Source organism: Glossina fuscipes, unplaced genomic scaffold (genome assembly GCF_014805625.2).
Source record: "Glossina fuscipes isolate IAEA_lab_2018 unplaced genomic scaffold, Yale_Gfus_2 27, whole genome shotgun sequence".
NCBI lineage: Eukaryota > Metazoa > Arthropoda > Insecta > Diptera > Glossinidae > Glossina > Glossina fuscipes.
The window spans coordinates 11075296-11100719 of NW_023998422.1; the positions used below are offsets into that span (position 1 = coordinate 11075296).

The window sequence follows — 25424 nt, forward strand, 5'->3', positions numbered from 1 at the left end:
TATTATTATTATTATAATAATACATACTTGCATGTAAAAAGATATTTACGGAAGGCAAAGTCAGTTGAGTCAAGAGAATTAAAGCGTAATACTTAAAGAGGCAAGACTGGAAGAAGCATTATATAAATAAATTTCCGTGAATAATTTGTAAATAGATCTCGTAAGAAATGCAAATTTAAAAATCTGCTTCTTCTTTTTCTTCTCCTTCTAAAATAATTAATTTAGCCAGAGAAATAAAATCTGAGACTAAAGACTTAAATCACTGGCATCTAAGGCTAACGGCATTATTCAAAAGTTTACCGCACTTGAGATTTGAATCCGCAACCGCTGAGTTTTTAGATGAGATTCTTTGCCTACTCGGCCACTGAGTTATGTAAAATAATTTAATTATGAAAATGATTTTCTTTTTTATTTACTTTTTTTTGGCTCTAACGAAAAACTAATAGGCAGCCGTTATAAAAGACCCCCCAGTTATATTACCAACAGATGCGTGTGTGTGTGTGTGTGTGTGTGTTAATTGAAAAAGAAAAATTAATAATAATAATAATAACAATAAATAAATACGTAAACGATTTACATAAAATAAACCGTAAACTTTTGCTCTAACAAGCCATTAATGTCTACATAATGTTACAATAAATTTTTTCTATGTTTAAACAAATTAATTGAAAACAAAAGTCACACTTGAATACATTCCATATATAATATACATACATATATGGGATATGTGTAAGGCTTTTGTAGCAAACACTCCCAACAATTTATATTCAAATATTATTTATTATCGCACGTTATATGGAAGAGTTTACCGTTTACGTAATCTTAACAATATTTCAAATTTTTATTAGAGTTTGCTAATATTGTTAACATGCAGACAACTTGGAAATATATTCTTCAACCTACTATTACTATGAAGGCACAAAGCCTAACATGAATGATAAACAACAACAAATTTAAACGACCTGTGAGATTTACTGCTTTTAGGGGAGTTTTCCGAAAGATGTCTTGTCTTGTAAGCAAGCATTTCTTGTATAAAATTCAAATTCAAAAAGTTTTTAAATATTTTTGCAAATATGTTAAAAATGACATAAATCGCTTTTAATCCTACAACTGGTTTCCTTCTCGCAACGCGTTATGATAAAACTACTATTTGTTTAGGCAGTCATTGAAACTTTGTATAGAAATCAAATGCAATGAAACTTCACAATTAATCATTTAGTGAAGTTGGGGCAGTGGGCTTTACGCAGCGGCTAGGCGCGAAGATATTATTACTGTTGTTTTAGAAAGCGTTGAAAGTAATCTATAGATATTAATTTTAAGAAATTGTTGAAAAACTTAAACTTAAGACAACAAGTTAATGAGAAATGTCGCATAAAAACTTTGCATTTGCTTTCATATAAAATTCCTTTCACATACGTACCACACATTAGTTCACAGAAACTCATGTATAGCTTTCGGCACTTGTGCTACATACATATTACAGTTTGCCATCAAAAAAGTAAGCATTCCCAGCTTGACAGCAGTTTATATGAAAACAAAAAATCCCTATTTCGAAATGAATTCATGCGAAATCCTTCAAACTCCACTCCATAAATAGGGTCATCATATAAATGTTTCCTTGTTTAATTTGTAACAAAAGTCGGATAAGACCTTCTATTAAATACCCTACACCAATTAGCCTAATTAATGATAGACCGAAAATTATTCGTTATTTTTATGTAAATGCATAATTTTTACCTCATTATGACAATGAAAGCCCTCATGTTGAAAGATCTTCAAATTTAGTATTCATTTACTTGTCGCAGCTTTTATTATTTTCCAGTTGCTTTCATGAAATTGTCTATGAATGATTTATTAAAGGCAAATTTTCATCATAAAATATTAAAAATTGGACATTTTTTACATATGAAGGCGTATTTTTTATGAAAAACCTTAAACAGATTGGTATTCAAAAAGTCGACTTATGTGGTCCCAATTTTGCAAGATTCATCTTAATGTCAAGTCATTCTAATAAACCACTTTTCATCAAGCAGTGCTGGAAATTGAGGCTTATATAGGAAAGGGTTCAAAAACTTGCCATCCCGGATCCAAAGTGTTCAGACCAATTTATAATGTGGAAATATTGTTACTTAGCACTTATTTTGATAAATCGGAGGGAGTGGCCAAAAAATTGGTCCGATCAGAATCATATTCAAACGGGCAAAGGAAGTTAGTAGAGCAAATTTCATTTCGAAAATTGCGACCTGTAGGTTGAACACAAAAATATATGTCCAGATATTAGAATCGCAGACAGCAGAAAAGCTTAAACCGATTCAGAAATTGCCTCTAAATCGATTGCTATAATAAAAGAAGCGTCTATCCCAATTTCTTCTGGCTGTTACATGTGCTCGCATAAACCTAATATACTCTATAGCATAAGTAGTGTAGCGTACAAAGAATTGTGTGGGTAGTCCTTACAGCGACCTAAATAATCTGTTGCATTATAATAGTTTAAGAAGGTTTGAGAAATAGGTCAGTGAGGGATCGGTTTATAGCTGTCGATATCGAGTAAAATCGCGTGTAATTTGACTATGTTACGATACTAAGAAAAATGCATACTCTGTCGACTATTCGTTAGAGAGAGTCGATAATAGACGACCCCTGATTCTTCACTGATCACGTAGAATGAAAACAATAAGCGCTCGATTTTCAACGCATTGACAAGCAAAGATTATGATTGAGAGTCTATAAGAAGATGAACATATATATATATATATATATATATATTTATATATTTTATATTTATAGATACATGTATATTTAAAATTTCATAGTTTGGAATGAACAAAGATTCGTCGAATAAATAAATGTGAAAAGTGTTTCACATTTAATTACCATAAGACGATCAATCATTGCAGATGTCAACTAATACCTGTAATCTCATATACTCAAGGTTACTAACACTTGCATGAATTCTTTATTTATGCAAATTAGATAAACCATCAAACTATTTCAGTGAGATTTGCGTTAAAAGCCATTAAAAATACTATGAATGGTCACGGCTCGCCGTTAAATACCCTATAACACCGCATGGTCTCTTATATTACAGCTTTTCAAAATAATGCTTTCTATGAAGAGTGTTTGCAAGAGTGGTCCGATTCGAATCATTTCCAAAAGCGTTCGTCCTCGGGCCAAACCAAGCCAGCATTCGTAATTTCTCGCACAAAAACACGGCGGGCAGATGGACAGACAAGCTTGGATCGATTCGGTATACCAAAAAGTGGGTCTACCTGATGTCTTTCTGGGTGCTACCTATATCCACGCAAATTTAATGTGCGAAAAAAGCGGTAACCCAAAATGGCCTAAGATCTTACAGTCAGTTTAGAGACAATGATCTCAAGAAACATTCGCAAGTAACTGTTGCTAATCGACGGACTCAAAAAGTCATGTTAACTGTATTTGTGTAAACATAATTGGATTTTATTAAAGATCCATAATATTGGTGCATTTTGGTACACCCTTTTCAATTTTTCACTAAGATTAAAAGCGAAGATTGGTGTTAGATTTACGTTTAAATGAAACATTGCAGTAAGCTTACAATCACAATAAAATGTTGACCGTGATTAAATCTAGAATTTTATTTGTATATATTTGCTCATAACATTAAAGTGTAAATTGTTAAGATGACGAACCCATTTATGCTGCGAATTTAGTTAACATTTATATGGTTAAGTTTCATTTCGTGGCAACTTCAATATTAATCCCAAATGTATTAAAGCTCAACTCAATAGACAAGCATATGTAGATTATTTTTGCAAACACAATTAATAAAACTTTAAATTATGCTCTCAACTGTTTACGTTTCGGTGTTTCATGTGTCTACATTAAAAAATAATGCGCTCAACCTTTATACATTACGGCAAGCGTAATTGTAAACAAACCGTGAGAACCCAATGTATATAGCAATAAATTTATTTCCATGATAGATTCTATATAGAAAAATAAACAAAAAAGAAATATATTGCCTGAGTTATAAATCGTCTCGGAAATTCATTTTAAATGAGTTTACAAAAAATGAAAAAAAAAAAAAAAAACTATTTTAAGATAAGTGAGAATACGTTCTTTAGAGACTCGGTAGGTTCGGCTAATTTAACACTTTATTTTAGAATAGAATGTGAAGACAAATGCATTTCTTATGTACCATAAGGCCTCGTACTCAAACTCCAATTCACATTCATATTAATATTTTAAAGTTCATATATTAATACTCGGACTAATGCTTACACGTTCATATTTATGCTCGCGTTCATATTACTACCCAGAGGGATAATCTTATTCATATTCCCGCATTATGCTCGCATTCATTTTAATTCTCATAGGGAAATTCAAATCAAATTCATGTTTATAGACGTACTTACATTCATTTTAATGTTCATATTAATATTCATACAGATATTCTTAATCATTAATGCTCGTATTCCTGTTCGCGTTCATATCAATGTTCAAAGGTATATTCGTACTCAGGCTCAAAGTCGGATTCATATTAATATTAAGGTTCATATTCATCGTTTTATTCGTATTGATACCCACACAGTCGTATTTATGCTTACATTCGTACTAACATTCATAGGGATATTTTTATTCATACTCATATTCATATTGATGTTCGTACTCATACTAATACTCATTGGGATATTCATACTAAAATTCATATTTCTATTACTTTTCTTATAGTAATAATCATACTTTTATACAAATTCATATTCTTATTCATATTCATACATTCGTACACCTATTCAAACCCATATTCGTATTAATACTTATGGATACATTCCTACTCAAAGCCAATTAATACTTAAAAGAGTAGTAATGCTCATAGTTATATTCATATCAATAATTATATACTAATATCCACACTCATATTCCTTGCATAATCATTCATAGACATATTCATACGCATATTCATTTTCATAGTTATATTTCTATCCGTACACACTGCATATTTTTTATCAGTCCGTGCGAGCTTCGCAGGCCGAATTTATTATGAAACATTGTAATTTTTAAAAATATTTTAAGAGATGACAAAAATTGCTATGAGATAGCCACACAGTCCACTGATCATAACGGTGTAATTAGGCTTTCAAACGAGACTAAAACAAAAACCGATGGATCTAAATGAGTTCTGTTGAACTTGTAATTGTGTTTAAACTTTCTGTGACAGCTATTAACGATAGAGACTTAATATATCCGGTATCACTAAACATACATATATACAGATTATAGACTACAATAATGATTATTGATCTTGAAAACGTTTTTTAAATGCGGATCAAATCATTCCAATTGAATATTAGTTTTTTGCATTTTTATAAATCTGCCAAGTAACTCAACACATAGAATGTGACGTAAAACATTTATAAGTTGTCAGGCTGTTCTTTTTTTTTGTTTTTTTCTTTCTTTCTTTTCTGATATATATGTATATATATTACTTTTCTGTTCATTTAATGTTTATACATGTATGTGTAAATAAATGAATGTATATGCATATATCATACAATACCCCAAGGGGTTAATGGCTTTTTTGATAGCAAACAATACCTTAACGATTGTTAACTTTGTATAGCTCTATTGCATGCTATGTGCTCCCAATAACCTACTACTAATAGTTACTATTATTGTTATTATATTTTACTAAAGTTTTTCTATGCGCATTATTAATACGGTTTTCTCTTACGAGATCGAAAGCTTAAAGATTATATATATGGATATAAATGGATTTATGTGTATTTTTGTATTTGTGTTTAAACACAATCGCTTACAATCGTTATTGCTTATAATCACCGGAAATCAAATCTTGTTTTATTAATGTCTGTATTAAATCATTGCTAAGATAATAACTGTGTAATGAAATTTAAAATTATAATAAGAAACAGAGCGTTACCTGCCTAAGATTTTACCTGTATTTTAATGATAAAGAAATGATTTCTTAATAATTTCATATTCGCACGTTATTAACATATTTGTTAATTGATATAAAATATAAATTTATTTATTTATTTATTTTTTTTTTTTTTTTTTTTTTTTGTTGCTTACCAACTCTTTGCTTATGTTTACATACTAATATTATATTCTCATATTACATCAATGGTTGATCTTTACGTTTAACGTTAATTAACTCTATTTAGTCGCCATTAATGTGCTCTTGTCACCTGCTTATCAAGTTTGCAAGACATTACTAGTCAAGTAGCCGCTTAAGAGACTTTAAGAAACTAGGTCAACAACATTACTCTTAAAAAGATTAAAAAATAAATAAATAAATAAATAAATAACAAAAAAAAAAAAAAAATTAATACAACACATCTACCAAATATAGTTAAAATTACACAAAAGCTGTCATCTATGTGTCACTTCGGCTGAAATGACTTTAAAAAGAAGTTATAAGAAATACAAAAATTCCGCTTTAAATTTTTCTTGCTTTATCAAGTTCATAAACATATGGTCCAACATTGCGCCATTAGCTTGAAAAGCGGTCTAAGTCAAACGCTCTCTGTTTAAGGTTTTTGTTGTCATTCACTCGCCTTGCGGATGCTTCCAAATCCAATGCAAAACAAAAAAAAAAAACTCAATTAGAGACTACAAGGGTAAAAATTCAACACTGACCAAATCCTCAAAGAGACATGCGGTGTTTTCTCTGTTAGTGTTTGTGACTCCTGTAAAATCACTACCTTTAAGCTTCACGCTTCAGTACGGTTTCTCTTGATTAAATATTTCGCAAAAGTCGAATTCCGTCCCGAAGAAGCCAAAAGCGGAAAATCATACCTTTTCTGCTCAATTGGAAGGATGATGCTGCTGAGTAGCTGAATAATAGATGCAATAAGCAATGTCAAGCGTAAGGAGATCAGCTGGGTGTGAACTAGTAGGAATTTTTTCAACTATAAAGAACCGCCACTGCGAAAGTTGCCTATCTTGTCAGCTGCTGAAAAAAGACAGCAACCGAACTAGCATATGCTACTCCTATCCTTGCATTAGCCAGACGCTGTTTCTTGTGACTAACAATAGTTTCAAACGGCGACTACGCCTCGTGCGTGCGGGACTACGGTAAACGATTGCTCTCTTACAAACGTCACGAAAAGGTTATCTTTCGAGTGCGAAATTCATTGCCGTCGTTGCCACATAGCTAAGTAGATAAGAGTCGCGACCATCAACTCGGTGCTCGCGGAGTCAAATCTCAGTTCGGTTTGAGTACACTTCCTCATGGCGAGAGTGAGCTCCCAGACGTTAAAGACATAACAGTTACCGCATATCTACCCAACACTGAACTACGACCATTGCCCAGCACTTTCCCTATTCCTTTCCTACTACAGCGTACTACATAGTCGATATTGGTCGTATGAGGGACATCCCTTGAATGCTTGGCCACATTCCAATAAAAAAAGTTGTGAGGACCAAACTTGTTTTTCTTTTTAGGCGCAACCATAGGTTAAGTTAAACTATCTTACGTATTTTTATCTGTAGCTAGGATAGAACTACCTTCTAGGCGGACTGGCATAACGTTGTCAAGGAGATTTTTTATTCAAGGTTTTTAAGAACACTTCGCGTAAGAATTCAAGCGAACGCACATCTTTGAATAGTTCGGTGTCGAAAGGAGTGGTTGATACCTATTTTCTTCTTGTAGTTTTCATTGTATAGAAACAGAAGTCGTTTTTTGACTCTTTTCCCTGGTTGGATGACAAGATAATTTGTAATGTTTCTTGACACCTTACAATTTACAAAAAGGTTCCATTTTACCTATTCTAGTATATTTTAGAGCTTCACCCTTTTCATAAGCCACAGAAGCGCATGAAATACAGCGCATGAAAACGAAGTGCATTTTTTTGCAAAAATCGATAAGATGTGTGTAAACACATCCCGTTCTGCAGAAATCGTTGTGAATACGTTTTAGCTAGTTTGTTTGGAATTCCAACAGACAGACAGACAAACAGCTTTCGTTTAAAAATAAATTATGCCCGCTTAACATTTCTCTCTTTTTTTTTAACACGTATCTCATTATGCCATCTCATATATGTTCTCTAAAGAACATTTTTCGGAACTTTTCTTCTTTTTTTTTTTTGTTAATATGGGCAATCGCTCATGGGATGTTCTTTATTTGTGTAACATGGCGACGGTCGCAAAAAGAAACCGATAGGTAATCGCAACGTAGTGGATATGTGCCCAATCGATAAGTGTCACGTCTTTACCGACTAAGCAATCGCTATAGTTACGATCAAAGCAAACTCTACCGCGCTTGAGATTTGAATCCGCGAATATTGACTTAGTAGTCGCGTTTCCCAGCTAACCAATGCCCAAAATGCCATTATTATTGGCCTTTGATGATCTAATTAAATATTGCTGCTCGGATATCACATGATCTACAAATTTAAAATTATAAGCTTCGAATACTGTGTATAGCGAACAATAAGGTAGAGCGCAAACAACGGCAAATATACGTAGACCTTAATAAAACGAAATGACATAAGTCCTCAATTTATTTAATTAAAAAAAAAAAAATTTTTTTTTTTTTTGTTTAGCTAATGCACTTATTAATATATATTAACTCACTACAAAGAGAACAAATAAATATATTTTAGTGAAGCATAACAAAGAATGCCGCAGCAAGTGTATAATATAAAGTAATCACCAAAATTTTAAAACATATATATACATTATATATATATATATATATATATATACAAACAGGTGATTTTTACTTCCAAACCTGTAATTATTCACGGTCAGTGAACAGCAGAGAGAGAAAAAGTTTTCAAAAATTTTTTTATAATCTTTTTTTTTTTTCATTTTATATATTTAGCGACATTATATTATGTTCAGTCAATTATGACAAATCATTGTAACCGAACACAGAGTTTGTTTTTTTTCTTTTGTTTTGTTTTTTATTTTTTACTTTACTTTATCATTTTTCTTTACTCTAATTTCTATATGAATCAGTAGGTGTGTTATCACAATTCAATGCTCATACTGTCATAATCTATATTTTAAATAATATCTTAAGACTTTTATCAGCAAAATATCGGTGTAGAGATATTATAATTTACGTATGCACGTATTAGATCCACCGGAAAGCTCTGTCCGTTTTTAAAATAAAACAAAGTCTTAGCTGAATCAAGTCGTCCCGCAATCACCGATATTATCTGAAAAAGAGGATTTCGTTATAAAATAATTTTCTCAGCATTTGTCGTCCATCAAGCATGCTCGACCAGGACATGGCTTATTGCAAAGTTCGAAATCACTTATATATGAAACTTTAAAATTTTCTTGTGAACGTTCTATTAAAAACCGTCTCTGAGCCGAAGACTTTCAACAAATTTTTACATGCTTCTCTAGCTTTTGTCCCTTGTTGGAGTTTGTAAAAAATATAGTGGCGGACAGTGACGTTCGTCAAAAGCCAGTCAATACGCGATCGCTTTTGACTTAAAACTAAAACGAATCATCTTCGTTTCAAATCATGTGCTAGGGCGGTATATGCATTCAGTGTCCAAATTTTTGTCAAACGAATACGAGCGAATACGAGCACACTTGTTGAAGCTTGTCGTAACCGGAACGGAAAGAACTTTCCGATAGACCTATTACATATATAAACACTTATACTTATCAAGTAATGTGTATATGTGTGCCAAGTATAAATATTAATTATACATTTTAATGGCATTAAATGATGCTAACGGCCAATATATGTATAAGCGATTTCCATAGCACAGCACAAAATGTATAAACGAGTCAAAAATGTAACAAACAGTTTTTACACTATCACACCAGCGGTCATTTACTGTAACGGCAAACATTTATAATCGTTAAAAGTTATCTAAAAATTTTGCAATAAAATAAAATATTATTTTTATTTTTTTATTTAATAATACGTTACAATGCTTTTTATATTTAAAAAAAAAAAAAAGTATATTTAAGTGTACATAACTTTGTGTGTATGCCTGTATATGTGGTTTGTATAAAGTATAGCCTGACAAACTAAAGCTTGGTTGGAACTATGACTAGATCCGCGATATTTCTTATCACCTGAGGTATATCATTATGAAAACTGTAATTATTTCTTATACGGTAAATAAACACATTACCAAAAGCCCAAGAAATGAATATTTATTCAACATTTCGGAGCATTGTGTTAAGGTGTTAAGGAGAGGAATCCGCCAAAAAGTAAATGCATTTAAGGCTTAGCTTCTTGCTTACTTCCCAATAGTTGTGCTAATATTTATACAGGGTTCGGCTCACCTAGAAAAGAATTGAGCCAACCAAACTCGCAATTCTCACTCAAGCTTACACTCGATTTCGTGATAGTTTTCTTCTACCCTAGAGAGGGGAATAACGTTGGGAAAACGCTTATTAGGGACCCCACAAAAAGCCGACACCCTTGGCTGAGCTAAACATATACTAAGTCTTAACATCTATTGAGTGTCTGTTATTCATTGCTAGCTCTCACGTCTGCAATAGAGAGAGGGGTATGACTTACATTCCTTTTAAGATGTGCACTTAAAAATCGCTACGAACATATATTAAAAATTGATAGAAATAATTTACCTGCAAGTCCGCATACAATATTTATTAACCTACAACTTACAAGATATACTGACCTAAAACTGACGAAACTGTCTCGATGAATCGACTGATATACGAATAATGTGACCAATCACACAGAGTACGTATTGCCTGTAACAGCATGACGGTTAGAAAGAAGTGAGGGACGGTGGAAGAGACATACGATAGAAATGGCTTGCCGACTAAGCGCTCACTACAACTACGACCAATTGCGGTCTACGGTGCTCTGATGTAAACCCGCGAACACCGATGTGGTAGTCGCGGTTCTTACCTACACGACTACTAATACGGTTTAATATTTTTGTAAACGATTATCAGTTTCGATTTGAAGTGCTGGATCTCTATTTTCGTAGTTAGCAAATAATCGATGTAAAGAAATCGCTTGGTTTTTATGTAAATAACCTTTGCCTTCTTTTTCCCGATCATCAAATATGGCAGTCACTTTGCATTGAATTGTCTTACTTTTTTGAATGTACTGTAAAGGGACCAACACAGTCAATTCACTCAAATACATTCCTGAATTTTACCCGCAATCATTTAGCCTCTAATTGTGGTATCGAGATGTCTTTCAAGAAATTCATTCTTAAGAGTTATACAACTATATTTATTCATTGTTAAAAATAACTGATTCTAATCCTTGTAGACTTTCACTAGCTTTAGTGATATTTGCGTTAAAAATTAATAAAGTTAAGTAAAAAATTTCATACCGCGTCAATATATTATTTCTTTCATTTATGTTTGCTTTCAAAGGTTGTATGAAAAATCCATATAGTTATTGAAACAATATAATGAAACATGTATCGATTTGTGAGAAAGAAAAAGCTTAACTTTGTGCAGCTGTGGTAAATTGTTCAACCGCAAACGTCGATGATTTAACTGCATTTACTTATCATTTATTTCGTGGCCTTAATAAAAATCATTAATGCTTAGAGTAGAAATCTGATGGAATTGAGCTCATATGGTTATTGACTTTTCTATCAAACTTGTCAAACAATATTTGCGGCCTATGATATCAAAATGAAAAAAAATCGCAGGAAAATCTTCAAAACATGTATTTTTACCCGCTCTAACAACAACAACAACAATAACAATAACATATTTATACGTTATATGTTATATACATAGATTGAAAATTCTGGCATTGAATTTGTAAACAACTTTCTTTGTCGTAATTGACTTAGCGTAAATAATAAAATTGTCAACTTTTCTCATTCACGTCACGTCACGTCAACAATAAATTTCTACTCTTTAAGAGATTTCTTCTACTTTCCGCAACGACAATCAACATTCGTTTTAAATTATTTTCCCATAACACTTTCAACAACAAACTTTGTCAATATTGATAAACACAAATAATTGCATTTACGCCTAAATATGATGCCGTAACAATCAATTAGTTGCACTTAGCATTGAATTAATAACTGGCAATTATTTAATGCGCTCAACTCAAACTCTTGTAATACATCGGTTTAAAAATCGATTTTACAAGATTTACCGCTTTCAAGAGACACAAAATGGTAAAAACTACTATTGTATATATATATACACACACACACACACGCACACAGAGCAAGAAATGAAAGTCACGTTTACTTTGTCAATGAGTGATTTAATACAATTCGAATCTCTTTGGATTGCATTCAAGTAGATATATATATATATATATATTGACAATGAGAATGAATTTCTTCTTCTTTGTGGGGCGACTCTTTCTTATTACTTTGTAAACGAAAATTTCATGTTGTGCTATTTCACGATTATTCAGATTGATTGGTAGAAGATTCTTGAATCAATTGATCTCCTATTGTATGTTACATGTTGCGAACCTTACATTACACATTATACTCTTAGGTATACGGTATTACACTTATTATATCTGTCCATTCATTCTTAGGTCAGTTAGCTGCTGTTGGAGTTCTTTAAAGATTGATGCAGAAAGCTGTAGTCTCCGGGCATAAGCTATTAGTCGATCAATCGTATGCGTACGTTCCATCATCCATGCATGCATACGTGAATCTGCCCGTCTACCTGTTCTTCTCTTATCTGTTTAGGAAATTTTTTATAATCCAAGTTGGAAAGCTATAGGTTGTGTATATACCGTGACGCAATTAATGATGCCTGTTTATCCCTCAACCTCCTCGTCTGCTGTGTTTTAGAGACATGTCTTAACAGTTGAGGTTGAAAGCTGGCGTGATTTGCTTACGGCGAACCGAAAGCAAAACAATGGAAACAACACGGTTAGAATGAGGATCCACAGCGATCGTAAATATGGATTAAAAATGATTTCGAAATCGTTTCAACACCTATTCAGTCTTTCAGCAGAGGCCTCCCTTTCTGTTTAGTCATATTATTAAACCATGAAAGTTTGAGAGGTAGAGAAGGCGATAGCTGATCTCAAGAGTATGATGAGCTTTCATTGTGACTGACGTTTGTAGAAGACTTCTTTTGAAATTTCGTAGTGTGTATTTGGAAGTATTTGGCTGTAGTTGTAATCGAATTCTCGTAGACAATACAAGATCACTGATTATCGAATTGCACTGCAACTAACTAAGTGCTTGGTCTAAAGAAAAACTAAGAAGACTACCGGCTTCGCCTTAACAAATAGATAACCATGTACAATACGTACATGTGTACGCATATATGTCAGTTATTAACGGATCCATAAACTAGAGTAATGGTCCAATTCCGTGGAAGAATAAATGCCGCACTATTCCTTCCGCTTGCTATCGAACACCGCAGAATTAAGCCTTGCTGTGTGAGTATCCATTTCAAATCTTAAGAAGTACCTTAATAGTTAAGTAATTCTGGTTGTTTTCAAATTCATTGCAAACTGGTTAAAAAGTCTTCGCAGATGGAATTGTCAGATGGTTCTCGTCCTCAAAAACGGCACGGAATATAAGGAGATTTCAAGCTGATCCTTAAGTAGTCCTGATTCTTAAGGATCCTTTAAAGGCATTGAGCGACGAAAAAATTCGCTCCATATACCATCAAGCACCGTGCGGTTATCCCTTCACAGCAAAAACTTTTAGCGAATAACAAAATTTATTAAAAAAACCGTAGTGAACTTCTATCTAAACTCAACATCTTAAATGATGCTTTAGTTATCTCAATTTATTCATTAGGCAGTTGAAAAATTATTCATTATATTTTTTATGGTTTGTTTTATTTTAATGCACTTGTTTGACGTTTTTTAAGAGTTCGTGTTCTTGTTTATTTGCTTTTCAATTGCGAGCTTATTTTTCGGTGATGAGTTCAACTGATTGTAAACAATTTATTATCTTCGCAATAATTTTATAGCGGCTCTAAAACATGTCTACGATAGACATTAGCGCTGGCGTTGAATGCTGTTGTAAATTAAAAAAGAAAAAAAAAAACACACACACACAAAAGCAAAACAAAAACCCACACAAATACTCAAGAAAAAGAAGAAGAAGACATAAACAAGACTTTATAAGTACATGAGTAACCGGATTGATTTGTTTTCTTTTCTTTTTTTTTTTTTTTCTTTGCGGTTTTTCCATTTTTTCTGAAAGTTGCCCCAAGTTCAAGGTGAACTTTTCAAATTTTCCTTAACGGTTCAAAAAACTTGGTTACACATTTCAATCAATTCAGACATTGACGATGAAGCTAACGATGTAGTAAAATATATAGCTTTGGAATTTGCAAAAATATATTTCTTATGTTTAAATTGTTAAACGATCTGTAAAGTTGACCAAAGTAATTTATGCATTGAGTTTCGTTTTTTTTTCAAAATCTTCTTTGTGTACCCTCTTTCTATTATAAGCTAGCATTACATTTAGACATGTATGCACTCTAAGGCAAAGCAGAGAACTTTGGTATGTTTTAAAAGTCTGGTAAATTGTTCCCTATTTAAGGATGCTTGGTTCTTAAAAGCTAAATACCCTTAGTTAGTGGAATTGTTATTTTTCGTTATGTTTACAAGTAAACAGATGGAAGCTTTCTGTATAAAAAGTGTTTGAAATGCTTAAAGAAAGAAGTTATTTATATAACGTCTTTTTAAAATAAACTGTTATATGGGAAGTAGGCAAGAAAATGGTCCGATTTAAACCATTTTCAATAGCGTTCGTCTTTGCGCCCAAAAACCTCGGCGTAACAAATTTCATATAACTATCGCGGAAATTTGCGACCTATAATTTAAACACAAAAAAAGAAAAACCAAAATGGACAGCCAGACGGACGCACAGATCGCTCGACAGGCAAATAAGCTTAGATCGATCCAGAAAGTGAACCTTAATCTTTCATCTAAATCAGCTAATGGAACAGATAGTGTCATAAAAGGACTTTCTAAGTTTAAGTTTAAGTTTAAAACGTAATATGACTTATGTATGAGACGTTTCGGGTTGAATGACCTTTACCTTATATTGCGACCAAACATCTTATAGATGAGAATTAGAAGTTTATTATAAGAATCTCTTTCTTGCTTTACTTAAGTGTATTGTTTTATGTTTGTATGATATATTTAGATGTTTTATCTTTCTTTTCTTATAAAACTCTACTAAGTACAGTTAAATGAACCTTTCAGAGGATTAAATTAATCAAAGATAAGTTAAAACATAGTACTTGTTAAATATTCTACGCTACCCTTTAGTTATGCATATGACGAATTTTCAAAATAAGGTCTTAAGGATATGATTGAAAACTAATCCGACCCGAACAACTCAAATCAATAGTGCCCTTGGGCCGAAACGCACAAGTCTACTATGTTTCATCAAAATATCTCAAATTGTAGAAGGGACACAAGACAAAATATAGACAACCAGAGGGACAGACAAACTTAAATCGATTCACAAAGTGATTCTAATTCGATCGGTGCAATGATGCGTCGGTCTATGTCAAGTCCATCTGGATAATGCACACATCCGTATATATACCTTCGTATACCAGGCGCTGTAGAGTACACTAATGACTGCCTTTGTTGGAGTAAAAGTCCGTCTGGTAGGATACATTTGCCTTGAATTTGTTTTAGCACATTGAAATCTTGAAATTGTATACAAAATGCGCTACATTGTACATCCACATTAATGCGGACTAACTAACAATTTCCATATTTTAGATAAACTTGCAAAAGTTATTGAGTCTTTTAAACAGAACTTTCAAATACTTTTATTGGCCATGAATACTAATTTCTGATTAGTTTTGTGTAATAATTACTTAACATGAAAGATAACTTACACGCTTGCTTATACGTTTTCCTAACAAATCCCGTATAATAGAAAAACTTCTCATCAGAATTATTAGTGTTTTGTAAGTATAGGGAGTGAAAGCGTCTTCTCATTATAGTCAGTTATTTTTTCGTTGAATAGAAATATGTTTAATAAACTATTGAAAATGTTTCTATTGCTTTCGGCTATTGTGTGCCTATGCCATCAGGCTGTCAATGCCCAGTCAACGGGTGGGTAATACTGAAGATCTTCAAGATGTTTATATGAAATGGTTTTAATTTATAACGTTTTTTAGGCAAATGTGGTCCAAATGAAGAGTTCACTAATTGTGGTACTGCCTGCCCAGCAACATGCGATAGACCGAGACCTGAGATTTGCACTCAACAGTGCGTTATAGGTTGTCAATGTAAAAATGGTTTGCTGAGGAATTCCGCTGGAAGATGTGTGAGATCAAGTGGTTGCTAAGTTAACAAAAACAAAAAAGAAAATGCATTTTTTAATATTTTCGAGAATATAAACAATTGTTGCTTAAAAGTTTGAAAACTTTTACTTCACGCACTTGCAAAATAAACGAGTACATCGTCAGAATACACCCAGCAGGTCACTTCTTTCTAAACTATTGTTGCCAGCGATGGCAAATATGCTCTATGCCATTGCTAATTAAGATATTTGAAAATATATTGAGTTCCTAGATATTTCGTGCTGTTAACGAAAGCTTTGCATGTACTAGACAAAATGTTTGGAAGAGTTATTCCGAAGCTTTGGAGAAGCTGAGTAGGGAGATAGAGTGGATATTACGTAGAGCAGTATGTGGAGTGCAGGTACGATAAAACCTCCGCCAAACTTTGTGAATTACGCATCGGTACTTTACGTCAATTCGTAATCATGTCATTTAATGCAAGGTGTTTCGCAAGACGGTCTTCCCGCTGCAGCATTCCAAATGGTCAGGGTCAAGGTAAGGGGCTGAACTGAGTTTGACATAGTGCTTGCACTATCCGAAAAGAAACTGCAGAGACCCTACACTTTTTCTATTCACTAGAGTCGTAAGAGCATTGCACAAATTTCCTATCCCAGAAAAGAAACAAACTACCACGCCCAGCATTAACAAATGCATATTGTATTTAAAGAAATTCATGCAAACCCTTTGTAAAGCTCGTTACCACTGATCTGGTAATAATATAATCAATTTTGTTTTAACTTAAGATGAGATCGGACGCGGTAAGATAAAGCTAATGCAGGTATAATGAAATGAACGGTGGTGGGGTATTCCAGATTCGACCCTAACCGAATACAACTTTGTTACTTGTTATCATCTTTCAAAGAGACTAGATGGAAATCTTTTTATATCCATTAATTATCAAAAAAATCGTATATATAATGTGGAAATTTCTCTTCAGAATTATCAGTTTCCTTCGAGTCTTTTAAAGGAAAGCATTCGTTTCTTTATCATCAGTTATTTGTATTGTTCAAGAGAAATATGTTCAATAAATTATTCACAAGTGTCCTATTTCTTTGGATTATCGTGTGCCTATGCTACCAGGCTGTCGATGCCTTAGTACCGACTCCAGATTTGCCACTGGGTAATATTGAAGATTATTGATATTAGTCTTTATTTAAAATGATTTTCATTTTTACAAATTTTTAGATGTTGCTAATAAACTCCAGAAATGTGCATCTGAGGCTGTCAAATCTGTCTGCGGTGCTAAAGGGAACGTAAAAAATTAAAGTTAAAAAAACTTATTTATTAATCATTTCGAAGATTTAAATAATTGTTTGAGAAGGGCATTAATATTTCCCCTTTTCGTTTGTAAAATAAAATATTTTGAAAAAGTAAGATCTATAAATTTTTTATGGACATAGTCAAGGGGAATATAAGTATACAGGGTAAGTTGCTTCTTTGGTATGTTAGTTCTCTCATACACACTATAAATAAAAGTTTTCTAATAATACTGAACTTTGAAATATGTTATACCGTCAACCAAGCCTTGCATGGAATGTCACTTTCGTGTGCCAGCCTCCTCTCAGTTTCCAAAAGCACTGTAAGCTTCTTTATAAAACTTTCGCGGTATCTGACAAAAACCGTTTCGAAAGGGTTATTTTTCAAAAACTTGGAAAAATCAATCAAGAAGATATGAAGGGTGTATTTAGTGCTGTAGTCTAGAGAGTATAAGTACAATAAAACATGATAACCCATTTAGGAATCCAACGCACCCGTTGGTTGTTGGAAAGACGTCCGACTCTGTTGTTGAGCGAGTGACAGGTCATATTTAAGAAAAGAAGAAAATCCACGTCGTCGGAATCCACAACAGATTGCTTGGTGAGAATTTAATAGATTGATTTTTTTTTTTGGCTCATTTGGCACGTGATGTGGATGGAAACTTTTTCGATTGATATTTTTGAGTGAAAGCGTATTAATTTCAAATCTCCACAATACCCTCCGGCACTTTTAGGTTCTTGGCGACATTGGCTTATCACATCTTCAGTGATTGATTTTAATTACATATTATCAGAGCGAATCTAGCCTTTTGCCTTTTTCGACAAAAATTTCCTAACCTGTTAGGAAAACCCGGACGAATGTGGTTTATCACGCCTTCAAGTTCACTTAATAAGACTGCTCATTGCTTATAAGCTTTAGCATGCTTTTAATATGCTAAACTGCTCGTATCATAAACCCACATACGTAACTATATCTAAATACATGAAACTATTTGTGATTAATTTGAAGCATTTATCATATATTTTTTCTTTTCTTCGTTTAAGTTTCCTGTCCAATCGATACAATTCTAATTGTTTGTTTTTCGTTTCTTTACTTCAATTCCTATTAATGACATATCTTTCATAATAATGCATTAAGAGGCAAAGAAAAAACATATTTACACAGACACCTGCATACCAAACCAAATATACTTCATTTATCGGTTAAACTATAACATTTGATTAATTTAAGGTTGGGCTGCACAAATTGCTTCATTGTACACACACAGCAGACCTTGATTATGGGTGTATTTGCATAATAATGTGTAGTTGCTTTTATTGTTTTTTCCTTTTTTTGCTTTTTTTTTGCTTTTTTTGTTTTTAGTTTTTTAACTTCACCCGTACACTTAATGCTCATATAACATGTCAGCTCAAATGTATGTATATACGCTTGCGCGTATTGAGAATAACATAAATTCTTTAAGAATCGCTTTTAGCGGCAAATTTGTTTTAGTGGCGGCTAAAAACCTTTACAAAAGAATTGTTTTCACTTAAAAGGTTACGAAATGCATGCGCAAACTAAAGTTTTTTTTATTAAGTTTTATTTATTTCTATGAAAGTAATTGCAAATTATTGCTTAATTGAATAGGTTAACGAACCTGAAGATAATAAAACGAAATGAATGAAAAATAAAATTAAATAACAATTAAATAAAAATTTAAAAAACAAATAAAATAATTGACAATTTGTTTATTCTTAAATAAAAATAACACTTTTATTTGAATTTTTTTTTAACTTTATTTTTGTCTTTTATATATATCATGCGAAAAAGACATTAATTGTTCAGCTTATCTATGTTACATGAAAACATGTCTCTTGTAAAGCGTATTATATATGATAAACTAGTTTAAGGTTATAATCATTAGGTTGTTTTCTTTTTTTTTTCGCACAACAAAAAAGACAAATAAAGCAAAAGAAACGGAAAATGTTGCGTTATATTTAAAAATAGTCATTGTTTGTCTTTTTTTTTTTTTTTCTTTTGTCGTTTTTAACGGACAGAATACTCTTTTTTTTTATATTTTTACAGTAATTATGAGAAAAATAAAACAAATCTTGTTTAAATTTTATTTAATTTAAGATCTGTGATAACGATTAAATTAGAATTTCGCGGTAATCGTGTGAGTAATAAAAACCATTGTTTTATTTAAGTGCACGTAATTTCCTCATAAATAAAAATTTACTCAAAATTTGGAAATTTTATCGCATGTAATACTTTGTTCGTAGCATAGTAAGCTTGCTATATAATTTTACAATTGCATTATAATTCATTAGCGACTTAACCAGTACTCGTATCGAATTATTGAGAATTATACTGAAGGGAATAATACCGAAAGGAGTAAAAGCAAAAAAGAATATTAAGCTTGAAGTTTATATAAACTACACATGCGTTCGGTGCAAAAGGTATTCGGAAATGTTAAACAAAAATAGGCTTGTAGTTTCATCAAAATTAAAAAAAAAGTCTTATAGCTTTCTAGGTCTTCTCTTTTCCTTTTTAAGGTTTCAGCTGAACTAACGTTTACATAGTGGTTTCTGAAATTTCAAAAAACAAGACGAAAGTCAAGTTAGTGCTCGCATACTTTGCACACTTGCATACTTGATCGTAATTATAATAAATGCTCACCTGGTAAAGGTAAATAGCTGCTCAATTAGGCACACACTTACTTTATTTCGGCCATGCATCAATATTTTCAGCCTTACGTTATTTCCACATTTTTTATAAGATCTGATCTAATCTCAGACAAAATCAGCAGCTCAACGATTTTACAAAGTTTTCCTTTTCCCAATATAAAATAAAAATTTGTTTTCTATAACTCGCTACATATTTTTCACATCTGCTTAACAAAGCAAATCTGATCTTTTGAACACTAAACGAAAAGTGAAAACTAATTTCTATTGTAAAATTCTTCTTCTACATATTATATAATATAGGAAGATATTTGCTAGGGTTCCCTCTTCGCCAACCCATACCGTGGGTTCCTCCCTAGGCCATTTTCTTTGTTTTCGAGCCCTAGTGTGGTTGTATTGATCACCGTGGCAACTATCTATAGTGAAATAATTAGTATAAGTAAGTGAGTATCGGTAGTTCATAAAATAAATGTCTTAACAATATGGAATCACTATGTCGGTTAAGGAATTAGGCTTTCTTTTGTAAACGTTACAAAGCAAACATTATTTATTTCAGATAACTTAACGCTGACTTAAATGTCTCTGACTAATTTATTATCGTCGTTAACATTTCAATGTGTACTTGGAATTTATATCTCTTTCTATCTCTTTTTCTTTGTTTTTCTCTTTTACTAACTTTCTTTAGATTATATCTTTTCCGTTATTTTCTTATTTCCATTCGTTTTTTCAATCCAGATTTTTGTAATTAATCCTACATTCTCGTAGTAGTTGCGAGGGGGTCTTTCTATTATGTCTTTACATACATGATTCTACGGATAATCATGGACTAAAATTTATATCTCTCGGTACTAAGCTGGTAGATACCAGAAGCCATAAATGGAAGTTCGGGCAATTTGTTCATACCGTCAAACCGAAAGTTCGCCAACTTATCTTCATTCTCAAGCGGGAAGTTCGAGTCAAACCGAAAATTGCGCAACCTCACCTTTACTCTCAAATCTTGAAGACTCCCTGTGCATTGTCTACTCAGTCTGTGCTCTCTTCTACTGACAGATTTGCGGAATGTCAGTTAAGATTATCCTTAATATACGTATATTACCTATTAACCTAGACTGTTCGCGAGACTAAAGTGAGAAACGACTTCCTTTAAAACGGATACGTGATCATTATTGTAGTATGATTATGTGAAGAATCATAATAAGTAACGCTAAAAAAAATTAATCTGGATGGACACGCGCGCGGTTGAAATCTTCTCTTTACAATCCGTTTTGCAAAACGGTGGTTGGTCGATCGCTCTCTAATGGCTACCAGAAGTTAAAAGCTTTTCGAACTTCCTTCAAATGTTTGATTTTTTGCCTAAATGTAAAACTTACCATAGACGTGCTGGAGCAACTTCAACTGTCCGGGTAATAAACTCTCATTAAAGACATCCAACGGAAATTCTATGCTTAAAATACTTTTTCCATTTAGAAAAAATGCAGAGCATTGAAAATGCATACTTACGAAACACGGCAAGTTTAAAGTGATTTTAAATTCCACACCATACTTCTGTTGAGCGTTACTTACTTACAAAGAGCATATTGTAACGATTTCTATCAACTATTCGCAGAAAAAAATTACAGCAGATTAAAGCATGGATCAGCCTCGAGAATGATGGGAGAATTTTAACTAAGCTTAACTGGAAGAACAGCTTTTCTTCCTGTTTCTCCTTTTAGTAATTGAAAAAATAAAGGCAGTAAAGTGAATTTCATGCTTAACAGCTTCAAAGCTTATTCTTCCGTAAAAATAATAGAAAACATTCGAGTAAGGTTCACAATATATCGAAAAAAAAAACTCGTAATTTAAATTGAAATAAAAACAAGTACTAACCAAAATTTATAGAATACACCTGTTCAAAAAAGCAAAATACATTTTAGAGTTTAGTGAACAAGAGCAGCAGCAAAAAAAAAAAAAAACAAGAAACATACCTACTCCAGTAACAAAAACAAAGTAAAGCACATAGCATTGCCTATACCCACACCTTAAGCAAAAGAGAAGAGCGGAGAGATCGAAAACTTTAACATGAAATCGTTCACGAATGCCATTGTGAAATCTCCCGCCAAAAAGCAACAACTATCATAACAATAATTACAAATGAAATAAGGTTTAAGCCGTATCTATTGGTACCCTTCAGGGAGAGAAGGTGACTTGTAATACGTTTACAATTTTAGTGTGGATTTCAAAGTTAAAGGAAATATGTTGCTTTACAATTATGCAAGATAGCAATGTAACAATAACATGCTATGTAAGTGTGGGCATTTATTTATAAGATTTTATCGCTGTATTTATGATTATACCCTGGACAGTACAGTAGTTATAGCACTGCCGCCTCTTTCAACTCAAAAGATAATTGTAAAATAGAACTAAGGCCCATTTCAGCTCTTAGTGCACCATACGATATTAAAACGTGCCACCGGCTTATGTGGAAAACAAGTGCCAGTAAAATACTAATAACGAAGGTTAACATATCCTTAATCAGTAACAGAACACAGTAACGGATTTAGATGGGGACAGTGGTTTAACAATTTTCAGATAATCGATCATTGTACATGGACCTCTGGATTGACTTAGCTCGTATTTGCACTTATCTTAATACTATACACCCATCCACCATCCACATACGTATAAGACTAAGTCTGATTTTAAGAAATGTCAAGTAGATTGCACTGCTTAGGCCAATTATTTATCTGTATACTTCGTAGAACCGTCTATGATATCTACGGTCTACCAACACTTGATCAACTTTACATACTTCCTCTAGTGTATGGAGTAATGCACAACCGAGCAAAGTGTATTAAAGCGTTAGTTAAATAGAAATTAGTAAAATAGAAGAATAAGTGTAATATACAAAGAAAAAAAAATGAAAATACTTAATAAAATATGAAAATAAATGTTCAAGAAAAGCTCAAAGCAGAGTGCATGCAACAACTAGCAACAGTGCACACAAACACATGTAAAAAGCTTTAACATTAACAATGAGACCGTAACCGAGTAAGTCAAAGGAAAAAAATTCGAAAACGGAAAAAAAAGAAAACATGAAGAATAAAGTCTACCAGACATACGGACGGACGAGCCCAACCAAGTTAGACAGACTAAATGTCTGCGGCAAAACGTTTCTCTTTGTATGCTGGGGGAGAGAGATTAAGACTTCATTTTAGATATATTCCTATACATATACGCCATAAATATGCTATTTTTCAAATCCAATTTCTTAAGATCTTTTTTTCCTTAAATTTGCTCTTGTTGCTGCTGGTTTACTCTCTTAATCAGCTTCTATTTATTTATATCTGTTTACAATTATCACAGGTTATGCTACAACGAAGTAGACAACAAAGAAACAGTTGTGGCATTTATCAGCTGTCTTTTGGTTCATTTTTTTTCTGTTTCTTTTTTTTTTCTGCTCAACTTCTTATGCTAAATGTCAAAACGTGCATTTATTTTAGTTACTTGATTTTGTATTTAGTGGAAAATATAAGAAATTTTTTATTAACTCTTATGATGAACTTAACCTAGTTTTCGTTATATTAACGTTTTTTATGACTTCGTCATCATCATCCAAAATAAAAACGTGCAAAATTCGATCATGACATAATGACAATAATGATAATAACAGCAATAATAATACATTTTATTAACCCTGAAGCCACTTTAGTAAATTGTTTATATTATCATACCTAAGTCGTCCATGTACATATATTTTATTATTATACGTTGAATTATTGCTGCATAAACACATCAGTACCAAATTAGAGGGTTGTTCGTACTTCAAATTTACCAATAGACACTGCAACATCGGCTCTATGGAAGTTTGCATTAATGAAACCTTATTTCAAGGTGAAAATTATTATTTCTGTAAATTAGGGCTGGTTTTTATGCTACTTTATTTCCTCCTGTTTGGAAAGCGACTGCGTTGAGCAAAAACGGGTGAATACCTGCTTTCAGACGATACTTTTGAGACTCCGCACTTGTGCACAAATTGGAGTTAACCTAAAAGTGCTTTAGAAGTAAAGCGACGATAATGATTAAAAACTTTACCCCGCCTAATATATAATATATTACAAAATCACTTGCTTTTTTCCATATTTGGTTTGCGAACCAAACTTTTACGCCCGTCACCCTTATCTATAAGATTGGATGGGCATGGCTGATTTTTTCTAGTTTTGCAGAATAATTTTATAGATATTTATTTGGTGTATCCATTGTAGAATCTGAAGAACGAGTCAATGGAACTAGAAGCAAAGGTGTTCTCAAACGTGTGGACGTTGTAAGCGTGCGTTTTGGTCTGTTTGATATTTTTTCAAACTCTTCTGCAAGTTTGTGTGCGATATCTGCTGTTTCGCGAACAAGATAACGTGTGCCATGAATGCTACACCGTTGGGGCAGACGGACAAACCGACAGGTGAACATCCCTAGATGCGTTCCGAATTTAAAATTGACCAATAATTTATATACTTTATGGAATTTTTGATTCTTGCTTCTGTGCCTTATAAAGGTTTTGGAAAAAACATTACATTGTGACAATCTACAAAATTGTGTAGGAGTGTGCTAAAGCCTCGCCCACTGAATATACCTCCAATTTTTTCCAGATTTATCTGCTGAAGTTTGCGGGTAATAAGCCAAAACTAATTTTCTGCTCATTTTGAAAAACAAAGCCTTTTTACGTTTATCTAGCATTGACGGCCCATTTTCACTACCCACCTGCATGCAAAAACACTAATTTCTCCGGGCAGGCGAATATTCACAGACGGACATGCTTAGACGGATTCATGCTAATCAAGAATAGGTATAATTAGCGGGATCTTTGAAGCTTCCTTCTGGGCGCTACAACCGTTTTGACGAAGGGAACAAGCTCATGGTTCGGTGGTGGGGATAGCTAACTAACTACAAAGTCATAGACCTATGCAGGTAGGTAGGCACCTGGAACAAGGATCAAAAAGCGTCTTCAAAGTATAAGGCTATAGTTTTGTCCTAAAATATGGTTAACGTTATCTTAGAAATATAGAATTGCAAGTTTTAGTGAAAATATTGTAGAATACATTTATTGGTAGACCTCGAGCGGCGGCTACGAAGCCCTTGGTCGAAATTCTTCAAGCCAGTCTAAAAAAGTTAGCTCACGGGATCTACATATATATTTTAACTTCTTCTAACTTCTCAGCGTCTCGCGTGCATTTGCCTACCCCTTAAATGCCGTAGAAGTGCTTTTGGAAATTGAGGGGAGGCTGGCACACGAAAGTGACATTC

The 25424-nt window shown here is 32.8% G+C and overlaps 2 protein-coding genes across 2 annotated transcripts in view; both read left to right on the forward strand.

Moving 5' to 3' along the window:
- Positions 1–25424, forward strand: part of LOC119635924 (oxidoreductase OpS5) — a 134901-nt gene that overhangs the window by 49788 nt on the left and 59689 nt on the right. The gene's annotated exons all lie outside the window — the stretch shown is intronic.
- LOC119635929 (chymotrypsin inhibitor-like) lies at positions 15599–16372 on the forward strand. The gene is made up of 2 exons (XM_038030967.1): positions 15599–15997; positions 16063–16372. The coding sequence occupies exons 1-2, from the start codon at positions 15913–15915 to the stop codon at positions 16230–16232; spliced, it is 255 nt and encodes an 84-aa protein (XP_037886895.1). The 5' UTR covers positions 15599–15912; the 3' UTR covers positions 16233–16372.

What these genes read in the sequence shown, in the direction of transcription:
- LOC119635929 (XM_038030967.1), top strand. Translation starts at nt 15,913, where the DNA reads ATGTTTAATAAACTATTGAAAATGTTTCTATTGCTTTCGGCTATTGTG. An exon ending in TGTCAATGCCCAGTCAACGG is followed by an intron (nt 15,998 to 16,062) that starts GTGGGTAATACT and finishes AACGTTTTTTAG; the next exon opens with GCAAATGTGGTCCAAATGAA.